Source organism: Gadus macrocephalus, chromosome 15, assembly GCF_031168955.1.
Source record: "Gadus macrocephalus chromosome 15, ASM3116895v1".
Lineage (NCBI taxonomy): Eukaryota > Metazoa > Chordata > Actinopteri > Gadiformes > Gadidae > Gadus > Gadus macrocephalus.
Window position 1 is genome coordinate 18,563,129 of NC_082396.1, and position 22,253 is coordinate 18,585,381.

A 22,253-nucleotide genomic window follows, 5' to 3' on the forward strand; every position below is an offset into this window, starting at 1 on the left:
TCGTTAACTATTCATTATATTTTTGTGTTACTTTTACATTTAGGGCATTTAGCAGACGATTTTATCCAAAGTGTCGATTTGTCAGAAGAAAGAGAGCGACTCTGGGGTCCTGACATCGGCTGGGAGCTCGATGTTAATGCTTATTACTGCATCAACTATGTTCATTCATTAATGTACCCTTATTGCAATGTGTAACCACTATTTAATTTATTTAGTTAAAAACCCTGCTGCCTAATGTTAATAATAATGTCCGATATCATTAATCACAAATAAACTTCAGGCTAACTTGTGGAGGTTCGCTATATTTCTACAGGCACAACTAATCAATGAAAAGATTAATCCACAATTGTGTCTTAATTTGAACCCTGACACAGTTCATGTCTCACAACAAAAACAAGCTTTGATTTTTAAGATCTCTTTAATTTTTCATACAGCTATCATCGCCTATGCTAAAATAGCTTCAGAGTACATGATACAAAAACTGCAGACCATTTACGTTTACAGAGGATTTTTCTACAAAAATACATCAAAGTACAGTTTCTACATTTGTATTTTACAGCATGTTCTCTACAGGTTTTTCAAATCATGAAAGGTCTGTTTAATGCTAAACAGACATTATACATACATGGTACTACTACAGAAGTAGCCCTGACTGGGGCGGGGCGAGGTAAAGAAAAGCATGTTGTAAATAAATATCTTCTTAATAAACTTAATGATTCAATAGTGGACGTGTTGGAGCTGTGCCAGAGACACAGATAGATTCTGCCCTTATGGTAAAGTTCCAGTGTTTTCTTTAAGCAGAGTACGCAGAATGTAAATATAGAACAGTGTCTTCCATGATATCACTATGGTGAGATGAGCCAAATGAATCCCATCTCCTCGGTTAAGAATCAGCAGTTACTTAGTAACGGTCACTGGCAATGATTCAAGACATCTCTTGTCTCTTCATTTCTATTTACGGTTGCAGAGATATAGAATATTATTATAATATGCACTTCAAGTTAAGAAGCTTGTTTGCAACGGTGTATGCTTGCAAAAAACAGGGAGAAATATGCACCACTTATCCTACTTTATATATCACACGTGTAATTCCTACTTTGAGTCCCCTCTTTAATTCTTTCGTATCCTAGACAGATAACCGTAAAAACGCAGACGTGCCTTGCAAAATAAATGGTTTGTTTACAATGCAAAACAGGGGCAACGGCAACTGATTTCCTGCCAATTGAAACAAGCCCAGCTGTGCATCCCGACCCAGATCGGGCTCCGCTCGCACCTGAGGCTCATTTTGAGCAGAGTCTCTACTGATGAAGATAATTACATGTCACTTTTTTGTTCCAATAGAGTGGCTGAAGTGAGTGCGTGGGGGAGGGGGGCGTGGATTGGCTGACGTCAAGACAACCAGGGTGCAGATTTTCTATTTTTGCTCTTCTTACTTATTTGGAGTCTCTTCTCCCTTAGTTCTCATCTCGCTCTTGGACTGCAGATTATGATGACACTTAAAATCCTGCCCCACACTGCGCTAGAGTCGTGGGCTGGCTTGAATTTCATTATATATTCATGTATATTTATAGATATATATCTTTGTATCTACATATATATCGATATACATCTTTGTATATATACATACAGACACATATATGCCAGTTGATGCATCAGAAAAGCACCTGCATGGGCATGACAGTGCCATGAGTCTGAGAGAAGAGCGGTGAGTGATGGCCCGGCATGGGGTGGAACGTCGTTGCTATGGGGAACGCCCCAGGGTGCTCCAGGAGGTGGTGGTGGAGCGGGGAGGGGTAGAAGGTGGGCAGGGAAGGCTGAGGGGAGAGGGACATGGGAGGGAGGTGGTGGTGGTGGTGGTGGTGGGGCGGGAAGGAGGGCAGCAGGTGGGGGTAAGGGCTGAGTGGGAGGTGGTGCTGCGGCGGGGGCGGTGGGGGGGGCAGGGCCAGGTGGTGCCGGATGACGGTGCGATGGAAGGAGAAGGAGGGGGAGGAGGAGGAGGAGGGGAGGGGCGGGGCCAGGAGCAGCGGCGGGTGGAGGTGGACGCACGGCATGGGCACGGCGGCGCGCAGTACGCCCGGCCTCTTGGTCGGGTGGAGGCGGTCAAACGTCAGTATCCACTGGTTCTCCGCCTCCCACTCCTGCCTCCTCCCCTGCTCATTGGCTCGCTCCTCCTGCCTTCTCTCCCTCTCCTTCAGGATTTCCTCCTCTCTGACGTTTGCCCCCCAGCCCTCCGTCTCCTGTGTCCTTTTCCCCTCTGCTGCTCCTCTTTTTGCCGGCCTACACCCTTGCTGTGGCTCCAGAGGGCAGCCCAGCATGGAGATCATACCAGGGGAAGGCCTCGAGACGACGCCTTCGTTGTCCTCAGTGGACAGCGGACAGTCCTGTACGCCAATAACCTGATCAAACTGGTTTGAGTGAGTGAGACTGTAGCCCCAAAAACTGCTGATATCATCTCCAACGTTCCCTGACCCGTCACATTTCCTCCCCTCAGTGCTGACTCTCCTGTACCCACGCTGGGGTTTGGACAGGCTACACTTAGGTTGAACGTGATCTGATTTAATCTCATGATGGTTTTGGACCTGGATTGTGCTTCCCTTGTTACCTATCTCACACGCAACACATTTCTCACTGGTTTTAAGTGGACAATCTGAATATTTGTCCATTGTTCTCAAACTGTGGCTCTCAGCAGTGCAGACGTCAATATCGCTGCAGTCTCCGGCGGTTGCATTTCCCATCTTGTCATTTGAACACCGGCCAGCGGAGACGACCTGGTTCCTAACACGGTCCTGTTCACGCTCTGCTGTCTCGGAGGACGGGTGACGCGATCCAATGCCAGGATTCACATCATGAGCATCATGGGCGGCAATGAGGCTCTTAGTATCACTAACGTCACTCCTGCTACCTGTGTCACCACAGAGCGGATCCTTATTGGTCAGGTCCGTGTGACAGTGATCGGGCTTCTCGGAGACATCACTCTCGCTAGCCTTCTCATTAGAGCCCCGGCTGTCAGTGTGTTTATGGTTTACGTTAGCATGACGAATCTCGGCAGCTACGACAACACGACGAGGCTCAGTGGTGTGGCTGGGGAACGCAAATGTGCTGGTGTTGCCGGCGACGCCGTTCGTTCTGTCTGTGGCTTTGGTGTTCCTTTCACATGCATCATCCGAGGGATCGCGGGACGAATGGGAGTCTTCAGCGCGGAGATCAGAGGGTGAAGCGCTCTGTCCTCTCTGGTGGATTTCCTGTACGGGCCAAGCGACTGCATCATCACTCCTCCACATTTTCCTCCTCTTCTCCGTGGCGTCCTCCGATGACGGAGCGTTCTCCGATACTCTCTTCCTGTTTACACCACAGATTTTATGTTCCGCTGTCACTTCCTGTTCCCTGGCCACAGCAGGAGGGCTATGAAGGGACGGCGGCTCAGATCTACTGATTCCCTCCGTTTGGATCTGTTCCAAAGAGCAGGACGGCCGCTGACTGAACGGCGGCGGCCGACGGCCTGGGACGCGGCATATCTCTGGATCACACGCCGCGGCGGTGTGCGGCGCGGGGCTGGTATTAATCTCTGGGTTGGCTGCTGTTTCCCCGCAGGGGGAAGACAGACGGCTAATCGCTCGGTTGCACACCATTTCCCTCGCCTCCCGAACACAACGCTCTGCTGTAATCTCCCACGCGGCCCCCGTGTTCCCTTGCTCCTGACCCGTCCCCCCGTCTCTCTGCAATCTCCCTCCTGCATCTCCGTGTGTCTTCTCCACCGAGGCCCCACCGCCGAGCCCGGGACCGGCTTGGGTGTGGGGCCAGCAAGACGGCCCCCCGACGGGGCCTGGGATGGGGCTAATCGCAGGGCCGCACGGTGTGCTCCCGAAGGGGGATATTCTGAGCCCCCCGTCCCATGCGGAGCCTGATCGCTGGGCGGGAGGCAAGCTGGCCTCTCTTTTCACCTGCAGACACAGCTGGTTACAGCGATTACACCCGTTCACGGGAAGATTACTTAATAGCTCTGGCTCAGTCTCATCATTTCTGCCCGGCCTCGTGCTTTCTGTCAGGTTCCCTGCACCCCCTCTCTCGGCCCCCCCCCTCCTCTTTGTTTCATTCATGCCGACGCCGTGAACCGCCAGAAGATTACTTAATGGCACCTTTTCTCCCCTCTCTCTTTCTGTTTCTGTGCCCTCCCCCTGTTTCCTTGTCCCCCCTTGTTCTCCTTCAAACGACTGCTTGGCAGGAACACTTCTTGCCCTCTCGGGATCCTTTTTGCCTTTCTCCTTCCCTCTATTCCTCTTCCCTCTCCGCCTCAAACCCCTCCTCACCCCTCCCCGCCTCCTCCTCTTCCTCCTGCTCCTCATATTGCTTTGAAGGCGCGAGCCGAGGATGTGAGCAACGCTCGTCTCTTTAGAGCAGTTTGAGGTTGAAGGTTTCAGAACTCCCTCGCCGTGACATTCCGGAAGCGCATCGCTATGGCTACCGTCGGATGTAAGCTCAACAGGCCCACTCCCAGCCTCCTGTGCCTCCACGGCGCCTCCCACCCGGTGCCTTTCTTCTCTCCCCTGATCCCCACCTCCCTCCAACTCCTTCTGTCTCTCTTGACGTTTGGATGTTTTGAGATCCAGGATCGACCTCTTTCTACCCCTGGTTCCTCCTGCCTCTGCCCCCAGTGGGGCGCTCCCCTTATCGCTGGCCTCCCTAGCCCTGGCTTGGGCCCTGAAGTCGTACAGCAGGGGGTTGACGCTGAAGGAGATGGAGGGCGTGGTCTTGGTGAAGCTGATCATCTCCGTGGGCCAGAGGAGCACCGTGGTTCCGTCTCGGCTCTGCACCTGACAGAAAGGCTCTTTGGGGCGACAGGGGATCAGAACGGGGGACTCTTTGGCACACTTTGGCACGGAGGAGTTTGAGTCTGTCAGCTGACTAAGGACAGAAGGATTCGATTTTTGGGGCTGACTTTGAATTGCAACCAATGGGTTTACTGGTTTATATGGGAACAAGGAGAGCGGTGGGGTCGTCGTGCTGGTTGGTGGTGAATCAGGACCGGTCTCATGAGGAATCTCTGTCTCGCAGCCTTCCAAACAGCTGCTGCCTCTACCAGCCTTGTTGCCAGGGGTGATCTGGTCACTAATTACCTCATTTAGATAACCCAGGACGCCAGTCTGCATGACGCTGCCCTGGGCGGCCGCCACCCCGTGATCTTTATCTAAGGGAAGCAGGGCTAATTTCCCACTGTCAATAGGAAGAGACACTCCACTGTCCACCCTCCTGTTGTCCCCACACAAAGCAACCTGGGTCTCTGCCTCACCCCTGTGGGCATCAGGCAGGCCTCTCCGCCTACTGTCTGCTGGGTTGCTGGCTCCCATCCCAGTTTCGCTGGAGACTGAGTGCTGGGGTCCAGTACCGTTGGCCACACTGGCCTGAGTTCCAAACCCACCATTGTCTCCAGTGGGGCCGTCCCCTATCATGGTTGAAAGCACTGGGGTGACTGGGGAAGGGCAGGTTTGGTCTGTGACTCTGATCCCTGGCTGGCTGTTTTTTTCCGTCAGCATCGCCATCGCACTCGCCTGTTTGGCCACTAAGCCGGAGTCCCGCCTTGCCTGTATGAAGACGGCGGCTGATTGGTGGAGAAGGAGACAACTCTTTTTGGGCAAAGAGAAAGACACAGGTCGGATTCTGCTGCTCGGTCCGCACACGGGGCTACGACCGACCGGCTGCCCGCCAACACCAATTCCTGTTTTGTTGGGAGTTCTGCCTGTGTTCTTACAGCTGGAGCCGGTACCGATGGGTGTTGTGAGGGGATGGCTGGCACCAGGAAGGCTGTGGGGCAGGCTATCCGTCGCTACGGAGGCATTGTGGGGATGTCTGCTGCCGGTGATGGCTTCCACACCAGGGTCATCCGTATTTGTGTCCCTGTTATTTGTTGTAATGGCATTTCCACTTAAACGGGGGGAGTCCCAGTGGGGGGCATTGTTGATGAGGTCGGTGGCCAGTGAAGGATTCAGGGAGAGGAACGGTTGCATCAACTGGCTCTGGGGATCTGGATGGAGGAGAGAGAAAAACAGATTAGAGCATCTGGTGCTGGCCAAATTGACACGCATTTCAGTAATAGGATTATCTCTCCAGCATGGTTTATATGGGAAGTGGGAAGGAAGGTAGCCAGTTTTCACTAAATCTCGAAATTCACAGATTTGAAACACCCTCAGCCATTCTAGCAGGGTTTAATATCAACAGACAACTTTAATTTATTGTTTGTAACATGGAATGCTTCACATTGCATTTGTTGTTTACCTAACACTGGAGTCCAGTGATTTGGATAGAGGGTCCCATGTTTTGTTTTCTATATGCTTTTTGTGGGAAAACTAAGCCGTTGTCGTGTTCTTCTTATTTTTTTTTATAAAAGGGTTTCTGTTTTGCTGACATTTTTATAGGATAAAATAAATTAATGATTCATAAAACAATTTTCATTTATCTCTGAGTATGTTTTAAGTGGTGGACTTTGGAACAAAAACTTAAATCTATAATTCTCATTATAACGTGCTTTTAGCATTAGTCTCTACTTGTTATATCCAGTTAAACTCGCCGTGTAAAAAACAGAAAGCCGTTTCATCGTGCTCTAAGAAAACAAACCAGTGAAACAAGGGTTGGGAGCGTAGTGGCACTGCGTTTATCCGTTCATAAAGAACCCCCCTGCCCGACACCACAACCCAAACGATTTTACAGCGAAACCCATCGAGGAGCTGAGACGAGGGCTTTCCTTACCAGCAGCAAGCGGAGACCAAGTCTTGGCGTGGACGTCGGCCCACAATGGCTTCAGGCCCGCCGGCCCGCTGGCGTTCGTGGGCTCCACGGCGACCGTGGTGGAGCGGAACATCGGACCGCTGCCTGGAGCACTGAGGGGGAGGGGGAGGGGGAGGAGGAGGAGGGGGAGGGGAAGAACCAGAGACAATAAGAGAAGGGGGCTGCTGGGGAAACTGGAAAGAGAGCTGAAATCTAGCTAAAAATCAATTATGTCTGTCTATCTCAGTAAATCTCCCAACGCCACCCTTCTTCCGACCCCCCGACTCTTGGATCTCAGAACAGCCCCGAGTCTTTGGGTGCAATTACCTAAACTAGCAAACAGGGATTGATGCCAGGGAGGAAACACACTTTATATATTTTATGTTAAACCGTCCCTTTCTGCCAAGCAAGCGGAACGCTTTATGATTCCAGGAAACTTTCTTTTTTTTGTGTGTGTTTGTATAAGATTGTGATTTACAATTTACAATCAAACAACACGCTAAAACTGAAGAATCACAAAGTTAATGTGGGTCGCTATCAATGGGATAACACCTCCCCCCTAGCCTGGCTCCGCCCGCCTTAGTACTTCCGCTCAATCTCAATTTTCCTAACCCTTCAGTACTATGTCTTGGTTTGCGCTATATTCCTGGGTTTTCTCCGTCCAAATTTCTTGCATCCAATCGCCAAGCAGAGGGAGTGGCTCAGAACAATGGACATCTTCACGCACAGTGTTTGGTTTGTTTACAGCCTGCGCGCAACGTGATTCCCCGCCAAACATTAGTGATTGGTTATGGCAGATCCAGAGGGGCACTGGGCAGATCCAATAGTTTTGAACTTCAACAGACACCCACCTTCAAGTGAGTTAATGTTAGTCAACTGAGTGGGTCCAGACTCTCTGTGAAAATGAAATGAAGTACGAAAGTCTGGTAGGACCAGGCTACCTCCTCCCTCCTTCCTAGAACTATTTTGTTGAACCAGGGGTTGACACACACTTTCAAAAGTAAACAAAATGAATCAAAGACTATTTTAATTCTCGTCCAATCAGTGAAAAAAAAAAAAAACTGAGAAAGTAGTTAAGAGATGTCTACTCACAACACTCCATCCCTCCTCTCGCCCTCCTCCTCCTCCTCTCCTCCTCCTCTCCGCTCCTCGTTCTGCAGGTGGCGGGGTCTGCGGAAGCTTCTCTGGCGCCTCCTCTCCTCCCGCAGCCTCCTCTGCCTCCTGCAGGCCAGCGCCCGGTAGAACTCCCTCTGCCTCAACTCCTTCAGCCGCTGGGCACAGCGAGGACCAACAGACAGACAGACAGAGCATCAACCACTGACAACACACTGCAGAGATCAACAACACAATGGTGTACCACAGTGGAGTGGTACAACTGGAAAAATAAGTGTGTGTGTGTTTGTGTGTGTGTGGGTGCATTTGTGTTTGTGTGCGTGAGAGTGCGTGTGTGTGTGCATTTTTGTTTGTGTGTGACTGTGAGAGTGTGTGTGTGTGTGTGTGTGTGTGTGTGTGTGTGTGTGTGTGTGTGTGTGTGTGTGTGGGTGTGTGTGTGTGTGTGTTTGTGTGTGTGTGTATGTGTATGCCAGTGTCAGCTTTGGTATAGACCAGACCAGCTTAATTCACTTAAGGAGCTCTGTCTGCAAGCTGTCTGCAAGCCAGAGATACTGATACTTTTACTTATGTGTGTGTGTGTGTGTGTGTGTGTGTGTGTGTGTGTGTGTGTGTGTGTGTGTGTGTGTGTGTGTGTGTGTGTGTGTGTGTGTGTGTGTGTGTGTGTGTGTGTGTTTGCGTGTGTGTGTGTGTGCGTGTGCGTGTGTGTATGTGTTGTGCTTGTGTGTATCAGTGTTGGCGTGCATGAGTGTTTGAGTCTGTGTGTGTCTGTTGTGTGCGTGTGTTTGTGCGCTTGTGTGTGGCCGGGCTTGTGTTTGCATGTGTATCACAGATATAATAAAAACAGCGTCTTGTTCATATCACCACCACACAGACAGGTAGAGGAACACAGCGAGGGAGAGACAGACAGGAGCACTCACAGAGAAACCGATAAAACGGCCAACATAGGACAGACAGATAACACTCTGAGGCAGGAACGCTGAGCGACAGGCAAACTGGCAAAAAAAAAACAGTGTCTGACAGATCGCTCCGAATCACACATCTTTTCAAATAATCATGTCATACTCTTGAAGGTTCAAATGGTGGCATAAATAATTTATTCATTTTTAATGCTTCTGTGGTAAAATATGAATGTAAATGAAGGGCCTATCCGTCGACGTTGTGTATGTGTACACAGTGCAACATAATTTCACTCAAAGGTCTATTAGGGCAAAATTACCCAGGGCGTAATCATTTCCGAGCACAGATTATTGCAGCTGTATTGGATAAACATAATTGTTTTTCTTCTGTTCCAAATGTTTAGGGATTGTGAATAATCATTAGCGCACCAGACACACATTTTTATTTAATTTACATACTTGTATTCGGTCTTATATCTCTCCTATAGTTTTATGTAACGATAGCAGAACTTCATACAAGCGGACCCTATTGGAGCGAGCACTAAGGCAGCAGTGGTGCACACGGAGAGTACTTTAGAGTTCAAGTTCCCCTAATGAGGGAAGTCAAATACAATGACTAATAGCCATAGACGGGGTTCAGGCCATTCCCCTGCCCAACACACATGCTGTTGTGTTAATGAAAAAATAAATACTTCACACACCTCCTATCCAGGGGACATTTACGCAAAGATAAGACCAATCAAGTGGGGCCCGCCCCCGCACTCCCAGCCAGACCCACACCCACGGGTGGAGGAGAGCAGCAGCCCATCCCGATGAGGCGTAATGACCACAGGGGTGACGGGGAGGAGGGGAAGTGGTCGCGTGGCCCGGGTGAGCTAACCGACCCATTACGGGAACCGGGGAAGGGGGTCATTGGCTCCAGCCATCATGTCCTGTCAAGCTGACCTCAAACGAGACACTTAAAGCCTCCATCGCATGAGCTCACCGGCTGTGATTATCTTTGGCACCGTGCCCACGGCCTCGTACCCGCGACCGAATCCCAGTCCTGCTGATGATCAGTATCCCAGTGCAACCTCCAGTGTGCTGTGTTTTTTTTTTGCCACAGTTCTTCAAGCATCGTTAATCAGTTATCAGCAATAAGCGACAGATTATGTTTTTTGAATTTAATTATTTATTTGGCCAAGCCAACATAAATAGTTCTGCAACTGGACTTTTGCCAGGCACACATAAACATTTTGTCGCATACTAGCATGCTATTTGTGTAGGTCTCCATGCTAACAGGCTAGCCAGCTACTAGGAATCGTTTTTTTCTGTATGTTTCCATTTATTGTTCAACCAATGAAATAAGAGTCTGTTGACAGTTTTTTGGTGGCAGGTGTGAATCCATTGAGTTAACCGCTAACGATCATTTGTGTTATAAGCGGTAATTAGAAATACCTGTAAAGCGGAGCAATAGAACGTACAGCTAAAAGTCCCAGTGCGGTTTTGCTCTATATCAGCACTCACTGAATACCTCTTGTTCAATCAAAAACCTTGTTCGGAAATAACTGTTGCATGAGATCTTTCATCAAAGTTAGGTTATTCCACTAGTTATTCCATTAGTCAGAATGACACCAATATAGTATCCGTCTGATAGGTATTCCAGACTAATATTATAAGATATAGCTGTAGATAATTATGGGTTTTAATTGTGTGTTTCAGTCTTCAGAACAAATCTGATAAAAAGATTGAATATGATCGACAATATTAAAACCTACGTTTATGATACTATGATTGTTATTGCATAACAGATACGGACCATATGTTTTTTGAACATCACTATCTAAAATAATCCTTCATCATTAATTAGCATAAGGGTAGCAGACCGCTCTCATCGAAGGAAAAACACAGGTGTCTCTCGTTACACTAATCATGGGTCCGCTCCTCCCAGTTCATTGGTAGGAGACTCACCTAGTGAGGATTAGTCTGGATTAGACCCTTAATTAATGTTATGAGTGACACCTCTGTTTGCTGATGACGTCCTGTGAAAAGGGTCTACACCAATTCTTCAAAATGTAATTTGCATTAATATTAATAGGCCAGTGTAAGTGTGTGTGCATGTATGTGTGTGTATGTGCGTGTGTGTGTGTGTGTCCTCTTCCACGTCCTTGGGGGTGTGCATGTGCCTCCCTGGTATATGTGTGTTTTAGTTCCAGTCTGCTGTGACATCATGAAACAGAATCCAGCCTGCTTAACTGGGCCTCGCCAGGATAATGATTCCCTGACCTTGGATCACAAGGAGAGGTAAGTGGCATGACCGAGTGTGTGTGTGTGTGTGCGTGTGTGCGTGTGTGTGTGTGTGTGTGTGTGTGTGTGTGTGTGTGTGTGTGTGTGTGTGTGTGTGTGTGTGTGTGTGTGTGTGTGTGTGTGTGCATGTGATTGTGTTAGAGTGCAAGTGTGTGTGTGTGTGAGTGTGTCTGTGTGTGTGTCTGCATGTGATTGTGTGTGAGTGCAAGTGTGTGTATGTGTGTGTGTGTGTGTGAGTGCAATTGAGTGGATGTGTGTGCATGTGATTGTGTGTGAGTGTAAGTGTGTGTGTGTGTGTGTGTGTGTGTGTGGATGTGTGTGTGGATGTGTTAGTGTGTGTGTGTGTGTGTGTGTGTGTGTGTGTGTGTGTGTGTGTGTGTGTGTGTGTGTGTGTGTGTGTGTGTGTGTGTGTGTGTGTGTGTGTGTGTGTGTGTGTGTGTGTGAGTGCAACTGTGTGTGTGTGTGTGTGTGTGTGTGTGTGTGTGTGTTTTCGGGGCAGGTTTCAGTGATGTTGAACTACCCCTGGTGACGGGGGGGGGGGGCGGTTGTTAGGTACCTGTTTGTGGTGGTGATCGTACGAGTTGATGTGGTTGTCAAACTGTTGGGGCCTCAGGTATTGCTTGTTGCACAGCTCGCAGTACAAACTGGAATCCCCTTCATCCTGCGGAGGGAGACACAACGTTACATCTCTTTATGTACACACAGCAAGAGAGAGATAGAGGGGACAGTGTCGATGAGCACTGGATAGAAGAACAGGAATGAAGAGGAAGGATGATGGAGGGGTAAAATATGTCAAGTAGATATTAATAAAAGATATTGTAAAGAAATACCCCCTTAGAGTGCGGGCAAAGGAGGAAAAGAAGGAGAGAGAGAGAGAGAGAGAGAGAGAGAGAGAGAGAGAGAGAGAGAGAGAGAGAGAGAGAGAGAGAGAGAGAGAGAGAGAGAGAGAGAGAGAGAGCACAAGCGCAAGCAAGCGTTTGGTTTCAACCACGGATGACAGAAATGCGAACAAGCAGCTTTCTTCGTCTAAAGTTACCTGAAGAAGGTCCAACCTGAGAGGCTCTTTCCCTTAATACGACATGTCCGCTTTGGAGGGAAAACCAACCCCACTTTTTTACGCCACTGCGTTTATTTATTTATTTATTCTATTTGTGGAGCAAAGCGCTGCCTCAACTGAATCATGAGCAGATGTTTGTGTATCCATTCTCATGTCACCACCAGGTTCACAACCAGCACAAAGCCTCCTCTGCCTGGTGCCTCTGACGGACCGGCAGACCTTCTCCATCAACTGATGACCAGGAGGAGGGACAGCATGTGTGACATCATCTAACACAGTCCTGAGGGCTGTCCAACTGACAGACACACCCGTATATGGTCATGTCTTCAAGGGCGGGTCAAATTTCAGGTGGGAAAAACACAGAAATAAACATAAATCGATGAATTGTTAATCGATTAAGCGATCATTAAGATTGGTTGTGCAGATATTGCTTGTGTTTTTTTTGTTTTTAGTAAGCCCTGGAGGAGCAACTTCCCATCTCAAAATCAGCCACATCAAAAATAACAAATGTTTGCATATTAAAGGTAGGGTAGGTCATTTACATTCAAAGATGTCATATTTGGAAGAAGCCATATTTGTTGAAGTTCATTTTACAACCGCAAAGCAAATCAATCAAACGTTCTGACAATTTAGTTTTTTATCTGGAATCTGTGTTTGTTATATCCTTTATTAAGCCTGTCCATTCTATTTATTCGGCCATCCGAACATTTTAGTTAAATGTTTGGATGGTTCTGATGGCTTGCTTGCTAGCCAGCACGGCTCCTGTTGTGAGGGAGCGGCTTTGGAGGGAGGCCTGTAGGGAGGGAGGGGATTTTCTTGTTGAATACTTTCAAAATATCGCTCACTCTGGTGGGTATCAAAGTGCCTAGCTTTAAACACAGTGCCCATTGAAAAACATGAAAATGGACGTCCAAAATCATTTGTTGAGGTAATTTGAAGGTTAAAACTGAAGATGTAATTAGTCCTGTGACCCCCTCATTCTATGCATACCCATCATATAATACTGGAACCAGGAGAAGTTGATGATATATATCATGAATCATGAATAGATTACACATATGAGGATTCTGGACACTTGTTGATGCATTTCAGTTGCAACGTCATGTGTGTATTGAGGGTAATAGGCTTAATACTCCAGCAGTGGCCATGTTTCCCAGTGGCGAAGGCTGTCCACACATTAGGAAGAAGAAAAATCGCCATACAACACTGTAAAAAATGTAAATAGTTTCTGGCAACCAAGTGTACAGAAGATCATACCCCACCATCTACAGAGGGGCTTTTTCTTTAAGATATTTCTTACTTACTATTATGACAAGTCTGTTATGAATACAGTCATTAATTTTTTCGAAGTTAATTATTTTTAATGGGATTACAGAAGTAAACGTTTTACAAGAATCATTCCCTTGAATCTAATTCATTTTATTTTCTATTATCTCATCACGTGAAAGATCAGAATGTGAAGTGGCTTGATGTGTCTACCCATGTGTTTGAGTATTTGGTGATATGTGTGTGCATGTGCGTGTGCTTGTACGTGTTGAATGTGACAGTAATATTTATCACGTTAGATAAAAACATCAAAAATAGTTCAAGTGTGTGTCTATGACGAGATAATTATGCGAATACCATTAATATCTGCCAGATGTAGACAATTTGTGTATGTGTGTACGCTTGGGTGTGCCTACGTGTTTGTGTGAACGCACGTCTGTGTGTGTGTGTGTGTGTGTGTGTGTGTGTGTGTGTGTGTGTGTGTGTGTGTGTGTGTGTGTGTGTGTGTGTTTGTGTGTGTGTGTGTGTGTGTGTGTGTGTGTGTGTGTGTGTGTGTGTGTGTGTGTGTGTGTGTGTGTGTGTGTGTGTGTGTGTGTGTGTGTGTGTGTGTGTGTGTGTGTGTGTGTTTGTGTTTGTCTGGTACATCTCATATTGAGTGATGCCGTCCCAATCACTTCCGATGGCTAATAGACACATCATTCACAAGTATCGATCAGCAATCTTAGTGTCTGAGTAAATCCACATGACCATCCATTCTAACATGAATACAAACGCACACAAGCACCTTTTAAAAATACCATTGTAAATATATGCACGCTAATTAATAGACTTCAAAGGAGAAATTGTTCCAATGTTTTCATCTATTTGACAGGTTCTAAAAACATAAAACTGTACAGATGTCTACTTTATCGCATATAGATCTATGAGCACACACACACACACACACACACACACACACACACACACACACACACACACACACACACACACAAATCTTCACTAATCACTGGTACATTGATTTATCTTGAAAAGTAGAGAACATTCAATCTGTGTCATGACCGTGAGCAGTGCCCAGGGTAAAGTGCATCCATGGCTTTCTGTTGGTGTGTGTGTGTGTGTGTGTGTGTGTGTGTGTGTGTGTGTGTGTGTGTGTGTGTGTGTGTGTGTGTGTGTGTGTGTGTGTGTGTGTGTGTGTGTGTGTGTGTGTGTGTGTGTGTGCGTTTGTGTGAATTTGTTTGTGTATGTTGATGTAAGTTAGTTTTGTGTATGTTTGTGGGTGTGTGCATGTATGTTTGTGTGTGTGAATGCGGGCAACTGCTTGTGTAAATGTTTCTGCACGAGTTCTACAAGTTTTTATGGGTCTGTATTGCAGATCATTTTGTTTGCCAACCTTCTGAGTTCTCAGAATCCCGATGAGTGTGGAGAGGATGAGGAAGAGAGGAAGAGGGAGATTAACACACAAACTAACAAGCACACACACAAACCAACACACACACACACAGAAACAGAAACAATAACCAGAACAAAAGGGTGATCTAAGATGGGCAGATGCACACACACACGCACACACACACACACACACACACACACACACACACACACACACACACACACACACACACACACACACACACACACACACACACACACACACACACACACACACACACACACACACACACACACACACAGACACACAGTCCCAGACATGGAGACAGTGACAGAGGGGCGAGGGCAGAAGGGGCTGGCCTGTTTAATTCCTCTGGGTGTAATTCTTTCGGGGGCCCAATAGTTCAGACTCCATCCTCTGCCATTACTGCAGGGATTCCATTAGGACTTCTATTACTTCAACTAGCATTCGATCAGCAGACAAGTGATTACTGCAGCGGCCATAATTCCATTAAACTACGAATTTATGTTGCATTATTCTATTACTGAATGAAACGTTACATTTGCATTATTTAATCAAAGACGGCATGGTTCGCATTATTCCATTAAAGACGTCATTGGTTCGCGTTAGCTAACAGAAGATGGCTTGTGGATGCCCATTAAGAGATGTTTGCCTTCAAGGCTTTATATTGGTATTCTTTTACAAACACACACACACACACACACACACAGCACTTTATTGATAGGCAGCCAGTGAGAGAGGCCATGTGTCCAGGACACAGTGCTGTACCACAACAGGCAGAGGTCTGTCCGTGACTAGCTGGTTTATGTTGATATCACTGCCTCCAGGGAAATGCCCTCTACAGTCTTTCCCACTTTTATCGTATTGCTAATAGCTTCTACTAATAGCCTCAACCCTCTGTTTATTTTAACGTATGTGTATATATATTATGTATATATATATATATATATATATATATATGGTAATGGTGGCACTTATACTGTAACTCAAGGTTTAAATAAACATGCTAATTTTAGCAAATTAATTACAGTAAGCCTACACATTGCAGAGGCAATCACAGAAAAAATGTGAGGATGAAGAATACATATCTTGATATATTGATATTATATATATTTCTCTAGCTTTCGATTTTTTATTTGTCTCACTTGTTTTTTTTCATCATTTACCAATTGCTTTATCAATGACAGGAGAATGCCTTTATCTTGCTATGGGCTGTGGAGCCTCATTGTCAACCGGCATCTTTTGAAGGGATGTATGGGTGTATCTTTTGGGTTATCATATTATTATAGACCCTTGATGACATAATGTTTCTTGAATCATTGTAATAGCGATATTTCACATGATTTTAATGCTAATTACAATGGGTTGTCTACGGGGAAAGCAGGTTCAAATCCAAGTCAGCTTCACAATATGAAGGAATGTTGATTCTCTGAAAAAAACTTGTTCCTTCACTGGCCTCTGAAGGCTCTCCCACAGTTCTCTCCAGCTGCCTCCTCCCTGGACCTCCTGTGACAGACCTATAGAGGGATTATCAGTCTACGTCACTCTACGTCGCTCCCCACTCTACTCGCATGTCGTCTGCAGAAAGAGACGAGAGCGACAAGATCCGCAATCATGTCATGTGGTGCGGCTGGTTGTACAAAACCTTTTAATAAGACTGATTATCCCATTTATTCTACTTCTTGCTTGCCAACATAATAAAACAATTCAAATACTTTAATAATTATGCTTTTTCTTATTCGCATTGCATGCTTATTAAATATTTACTCTGTTTGAGTTCATCTCCCTCAAAAAGTAGTCCCCTTTAATTACGATCGATCAAACATGTTTTTGACACCTCGAAGGGCATTATCCCGCTTATACCATGCCACTTGCCAAAGAAAATAAATTAAGATCATTCATTTATAATTTCATACGTTTTTAAATCCAAATGTAAAGTTTTTTACATAAATAGGACAGACCTTAGCTACGACTTGGCAACGGGAGGTATTCTAGTCCACTGAGCTATAGCCAGAGAGCTAACGTTATGGATTGTACATATTTATAATTCGAAATTAGTCCCAGCCTTTATGCCACAGATACTCTAGGGTCTAAAGCATATAACCCCGTTGTCTGATTACAGTTTAATTCATTTTTCACAATTTACCAGCTCTCGTTTTGAAGAATAATCACCGCGCCATTTGTTTAAATGGAAATCGCGACGGTCTATACTTTCAACATAAAGTGTACATATTTATAATTCGAAATTCGTCCCAGCCTTTATACCACAGATACTCCATGATATATAGCATATAACCTCGTTGTCTGATTACAGTTTAATTCATTTTTCACAATTTACCAGCTCTCGTTTTGAAGGAAGATCACCGCGCCATTTGTTTCAATGGAAATCGCGACGGTCTATACTTTCAACATAAAGTGTACATATTTATAATTCGAAATTTGTCCCAGCCTCTATACCACAGATACTCCATGGTCTATACTATAGCATATAACCGCGTTGTCTGATTAAAGTTTAAATGGGACCTATTATGCTTTTTCGACTTTTATGACCTATAAACGTTGTTATAATGATTGATAGTCATGTTTAACCATACTAAAGTGTCAAATAATGACGTACATGCATTTCGACGTATTCCCTGCTGACAGTCCAGTGTATGTGCTGACAGTCCATAGCCACCCCATGACAGGGGTGGCTATGCAGAGCGCTAAACACTCGGGACAACGTTTGCGATTCACTTGTTCACATTTCCGGGAAATCATCTACGCAGAGGCACTCCTGCCGCGCCCGCATATGCCTGGTCAAATCTGCCCGCGCACGAGCTTCAAGAAAGGTAACCAATCACAACGGAGTCGGGTTGGCAGGAGGGGGGCGAGGGGGGACTCTCAAATTGGCCGGTTCAGACCACACGATTTCAGCCCGATTTTGCCCCGATTCTTTCGTCGCAGACAAATTTGCGAATCTTACACGATTTTGACAGGTCGGCGACGAGACGAGGTCTTGTAATCTGACATGCTTGCGATCTGCGATGTTTTCGTCTGCGACGTTCGAAAACCCCACGACGAAAAGTTTGGCATGTCAGAATTTTTTGGGGAATCGCATGACGTATACATTGTTGACATGAGGGAACCACGCCCCCAGTTGCGTGAGGGAAGCCCGCGAACAGCTGGAGCTCACGCGCAGTGTTTACCAACTGACTTCACTGCACTACGCTGAGTAGGAGTAACTACTGCAAAAATGAATGTTAACAATAACAAGAAGAATGCTAATAAAGAAAACGATATAAAATGGAGCAATATAATGGAGACAACTTTGGTGGCAGCAACGTCCCTGCATTTTCGACGTGTCCTCAAAGGACTTTCACGATAGGGTGAAAAGGGATACAGCCTGGCGAGAAATAGCCGACACCCTTGACCTACCCGCTAAGTTTGGAGCCATCAGCTATTGACGTGCTAATAGCTATCATAACCTATCATAAACCGTCTCTGTGCAAAGGACCGCCAGCATAATGCCTAGTGCTAGGTACTCCATTGTTGACGCTTTGTTGCTAGGCTACGTTGTTGCTGCCTCTAATTTGTATAGTTCATGTCACGCGCAGCGTAACTACTGTGAGGAATTGCCCCATTGAATAGATATAGAAACTACTTGAACCTTTATGACAAAAATGTAAAAAGCATTTATGTTAGTTCTAAATCCTAGATTTTCCAAATATCTTGCAAACGTGAATGATACAAAGTAGAGAGCATCGCACCCTCGAATCTTGTAGTGTGGCTAGTCTTACGACGAGACAAGGCCCGATTTCCTGGCTCTGTGATCGTATAGTGTGACATGTTAAATCGTAGAGGAATGTCTGAGAATCGCATAGTCTGAACCGGCCATAAATCGACGCCACTTCGACCTGGGCGGGACTTTACGTCCTACGTCACTTGCTATGGGTGTGCATGTGTGCGCGTAGCCGTCTCTCGCGATGGGTGTGCATGTGAGAAAGGTTTTGGCTTCTAGTGTCTATGGGTTGGTAATAACGGTTCTGATGATTTTTCTGATGGAAAAGTGGTCTTTTATTTCCATAATCTTTGTTCAGTGAACGCATTAACCCGTTTGTTAGTTAGCAGTTAAACAAAATGCGATCTCTTTGTTTACAGTTACCAACGACCAACTGATGATTGGGGGTTCGATTCCCTAGTGATGCAAGGTTTTTTCTTTTATTTTGGACTACACACACAATTTCTAGGCAACCGAAGTTTAAAGATTGTCAAGTGGTTAACTCTTGAATCGCATGTACTAAGACCTGATGGGTTAGTGGTCAGAGAACAACTCATTAACGCGGGGATAAGGGGTTCGATTCCTTAATGAAGCTAGCTTTTTTCTTTCATATCGGACTGGATGTTTGTATGCCATTTTGCGTAACTTGTAGTTTATGATGAAGAAATGTTACTGGGGTTAAGGTTAGGGTAACGCTAAGGGTAAGACACAAAGTGTTTTTGCAACACAATATTTCTTACAATAACAAAGTCAAAAGTTTTGATGAATCCAGTAGGAAACTTAAGATACCTAGAGAAATGCGTGAGTGCTCACAAAACATCAACAAGTCAGCAGTGTGGTACAGGGTGATCATTTCTGATATACAGTACAAAAGCTGAAACTATTAGCCAGGAGTGGGAAAGATGCAGACGCAGACGCAGAAGTGGGAAGCAATAAGACACACCAACACACAGTTGCCTGTTGCAAAATGGTTCAGAGTTTAATAGAAATAGTTAGGGTTAGCTGGTATGGCGTTATCTGGTATGGCTATAGTCTAATGTTAACTTAGCTTGTGTTGTTTCGTCATGTTAATCGCTAGTAATAGTAAGTCATTTGTAGAAATATAGCCTATCATCACAGACTGTAGGAATGTCACCCAATCTCCATCGCGTATGACACTGACGCTCGTAATCCTGTAGTGCAAGGGAGTTCGTGCACAGATCCCTGAGACAAACGGCTACGCGCACACATGCACACCCATAGCGAGTGACGTAGGACTTAAAGTCCCGCCCAGGTCGAAGTGGCGTCGATTTAGAGAGTCCCGGGGCGAGGGGGCGGAGAAGGACGAAACCGAGCGTTGACAGAGAATGCTGAAAGCGCCCAGATGAGAGGAAGAGTTTCCCAAAAATCTACATCGTTTTTTGTGCATGGTTAAACATGACTATCAATCATTATAACAACGTTTATAGGTCATAAAAGTCGAAAAGCATAATAGGTCCCCAATAATTCATTTTTCACAATTTACCAGCTCTCGTTTTGAAGAAAGATCACCGCGCCAAATGTTGCAATGTTAATCGCGATGGTCTATTCTTTCAACATAAAGTGTACATATTTATCATTTGAAATTCGTCCCAGCCTTTATACCACACATACTATAGGGTCTATAGCATATAACCACATTTTCTGATTACAGTTTAATGTAACAGTAAGCTGACAAAATCGCTTGTTAACGCCGCAACTGCAAATTAACCACACAGTGATGATAACCATGGCAACCAGTCAAACAAATGTTCTTTTTGCCATCATTCTGCGCACGCATCCGCCATGTTGATAAACAAATAATTCCCCTATACATAGTTTGAGTACGTATGGCGTTCCAATTAAGATTTGAAAATAGAAAATAGAAAATAAGTTTACAGAAAGGACACGGATGGTGTACTCAAATGTGGATCGATGCACACTTTTCGTATTCAACGGCAGCCATCTTAGCTACGTAGCGGGAAGAGGCGGAGCCAGGCTGAGCCAACGTCGATTTTCCACATTGCCTGCATTAATGCAGTAATTTTGGGGCGACGGACGAATTTCGTCCGGATCCGGAGGTTTCGTCCGGATACGCCTCGTGCCCACTGCCTCTGTCCGTTGACTGATCCCCATTGACTTTGAATGGGGACGGACGCGCAATGCATTGAGGATCCATGTGCTGAAGGCTCCGTCAAAAAGTTGGAAAATGTTCAATCTTTTCGGCAGCGACGATCCGTCATCCAATCAGATCACGTATGCAAATTTAAGCACTGTTACACTACTCTGGCTCTGCGACCCTGGAAAGCTCCCCCCATCCGTCAGCCACTCCTTCTGACGTCCTTTGACTGACGCTACATGCCCACTGCACCGTCAGTCAACGGACGTGGGAAGGCGTGGCTGACTGATGGGGGAGTAGTCTTTGCAGAGGCATCCGTCAGCCAATCAAATCGCTTCGCCGGGTTCTTCCCGCTTCTTCCTCCTTGTTGCGAGGCAAGATTACCCGATTTCCCGCTTTCCAGTATCGTCAGAGCCCGAGTCGCGTCACAGTGCTTAAATTTGCAATTTGAAAAAGTTGAACATTTTTCAACTTCTTGACGGAGCCGAAGGCTCCAACGGAACGGACGGATCCACAATGCATTGCTCGTCCGTCCCCATTCAAAGTCAATGGGGATCAGTCAACGGACGGAGGTAGTGGGCACGAGGTGTGTGCGGATAGTTTACTAAGTTTAAGTGTACTCATGGAAGTATGGATATCGGAACACAGCACATATCTATATAATATAATAATAATAATATGTATGGGTATTTATAAAATATTATATCTAATATCACGGCTAAAAGCTATGTGCACCTCGGATGATATTAGGAATCATAAAGACTGCGCCTGACATCTCTGGTATTTCCACAACAAGTAAAGACTCGTAGTGGGGATATCTCGGCCATGGTTGAGAAGAATTGGGGGAGAGGAACTTTGGCCTTGACTCTCTGAAGTCCATGAACCGCGACATGGAGGAGAAAGGGATTGTACTTTGGGAGCTGAGCTGCCGGACTGCCGCCGTGCTCCCCGCGCCGGAGCTGCCAGCTTCGGCGGCAGTTCAGCTCCCGGAGTTCACCCGCCAGAGCAGCCGGAAAGCTTCGGCGGCAGTTCAGCTCCCAGAGTACGCTGCCGGACTGAAGCCGAAGCTTCCGTGGCGGCCAGACGGCTTCAACGGCGGCCGGACTGCCGCCGAAGCTTCTGCGGCAGTCCGGCAACTCCGGGAGTGCAATCCCTTTCTCCTCCATGTCTCCTCCTCCGGCAGCTCCGGCGGGGGGAGCTCAGTGGCAGTCCGGCAGAGAAAGGGATTGTACTCCTGGAGCTGAGCTCCAGGGCTGCTGCCGAGTTCCCCCCGCCGGAGCTGCTCGTCCGCTGGTCCACAAAATCTTAGCTATGCTCTGATTGGAGGAAGTCGAAAGTCTGAGGTAATATTCAAGTTTGCCCCCTTCCTACGTAGGAGGGGGCGCCGAAACGGACTCGCTCGTTTGATAACTGTAGGTGGGGTACTTTCAGAAATGCATATCTCATTCAAAAAAATCATACACAGACTTTTTTCAAAGTTTGTATGCGTGTGCACCAAAGACCAAAAACAACACCCCAAATCCCAGGAAAAGTGTTGTTTTCATAATATGTCCCCTTTAAGCTTTTCAGACACTTATAGTATACTGCCA

At 46.3% G+C, this 22,253-nt stretch overlaps 1 protein-coding gene across 1 annotated transcript in view; it reads right to left on the reverse strand.

Moving 5' to 3' along the window:
* Positions 1-399: 399 nt before the first annotated feature.
* LOC132473144 (uncharacterized) overlaps positions 400-22,253 on the reverse strand; it is a 49,591-nt gene continuing 27,737 nt past the window's right edge. Inside the window, exons 2-5 of the mRNA XM_060073134.1 lie at positions 11,611-11,715; positions 7,852-8,030; positions 6,742-6,872; positions 400-6,019 (exon numbers count right to left, since the gene is read on the reverse strand). Of these exons, the coding sequence (XP_059929117.1) occupies positions 1,653-6,019; positions 6,742-6,872; positions 7,852-8,030; positions 11,611-11,715 (4,782 nt within the window). The 3' untranslated portion in view covers positions 400-1,652. The remainder of the gene's footprint in view (positions 6,020-6,741; positions 6,873-7,851; positions 8,031-11,610; positions 11,716-22,253) is intronic.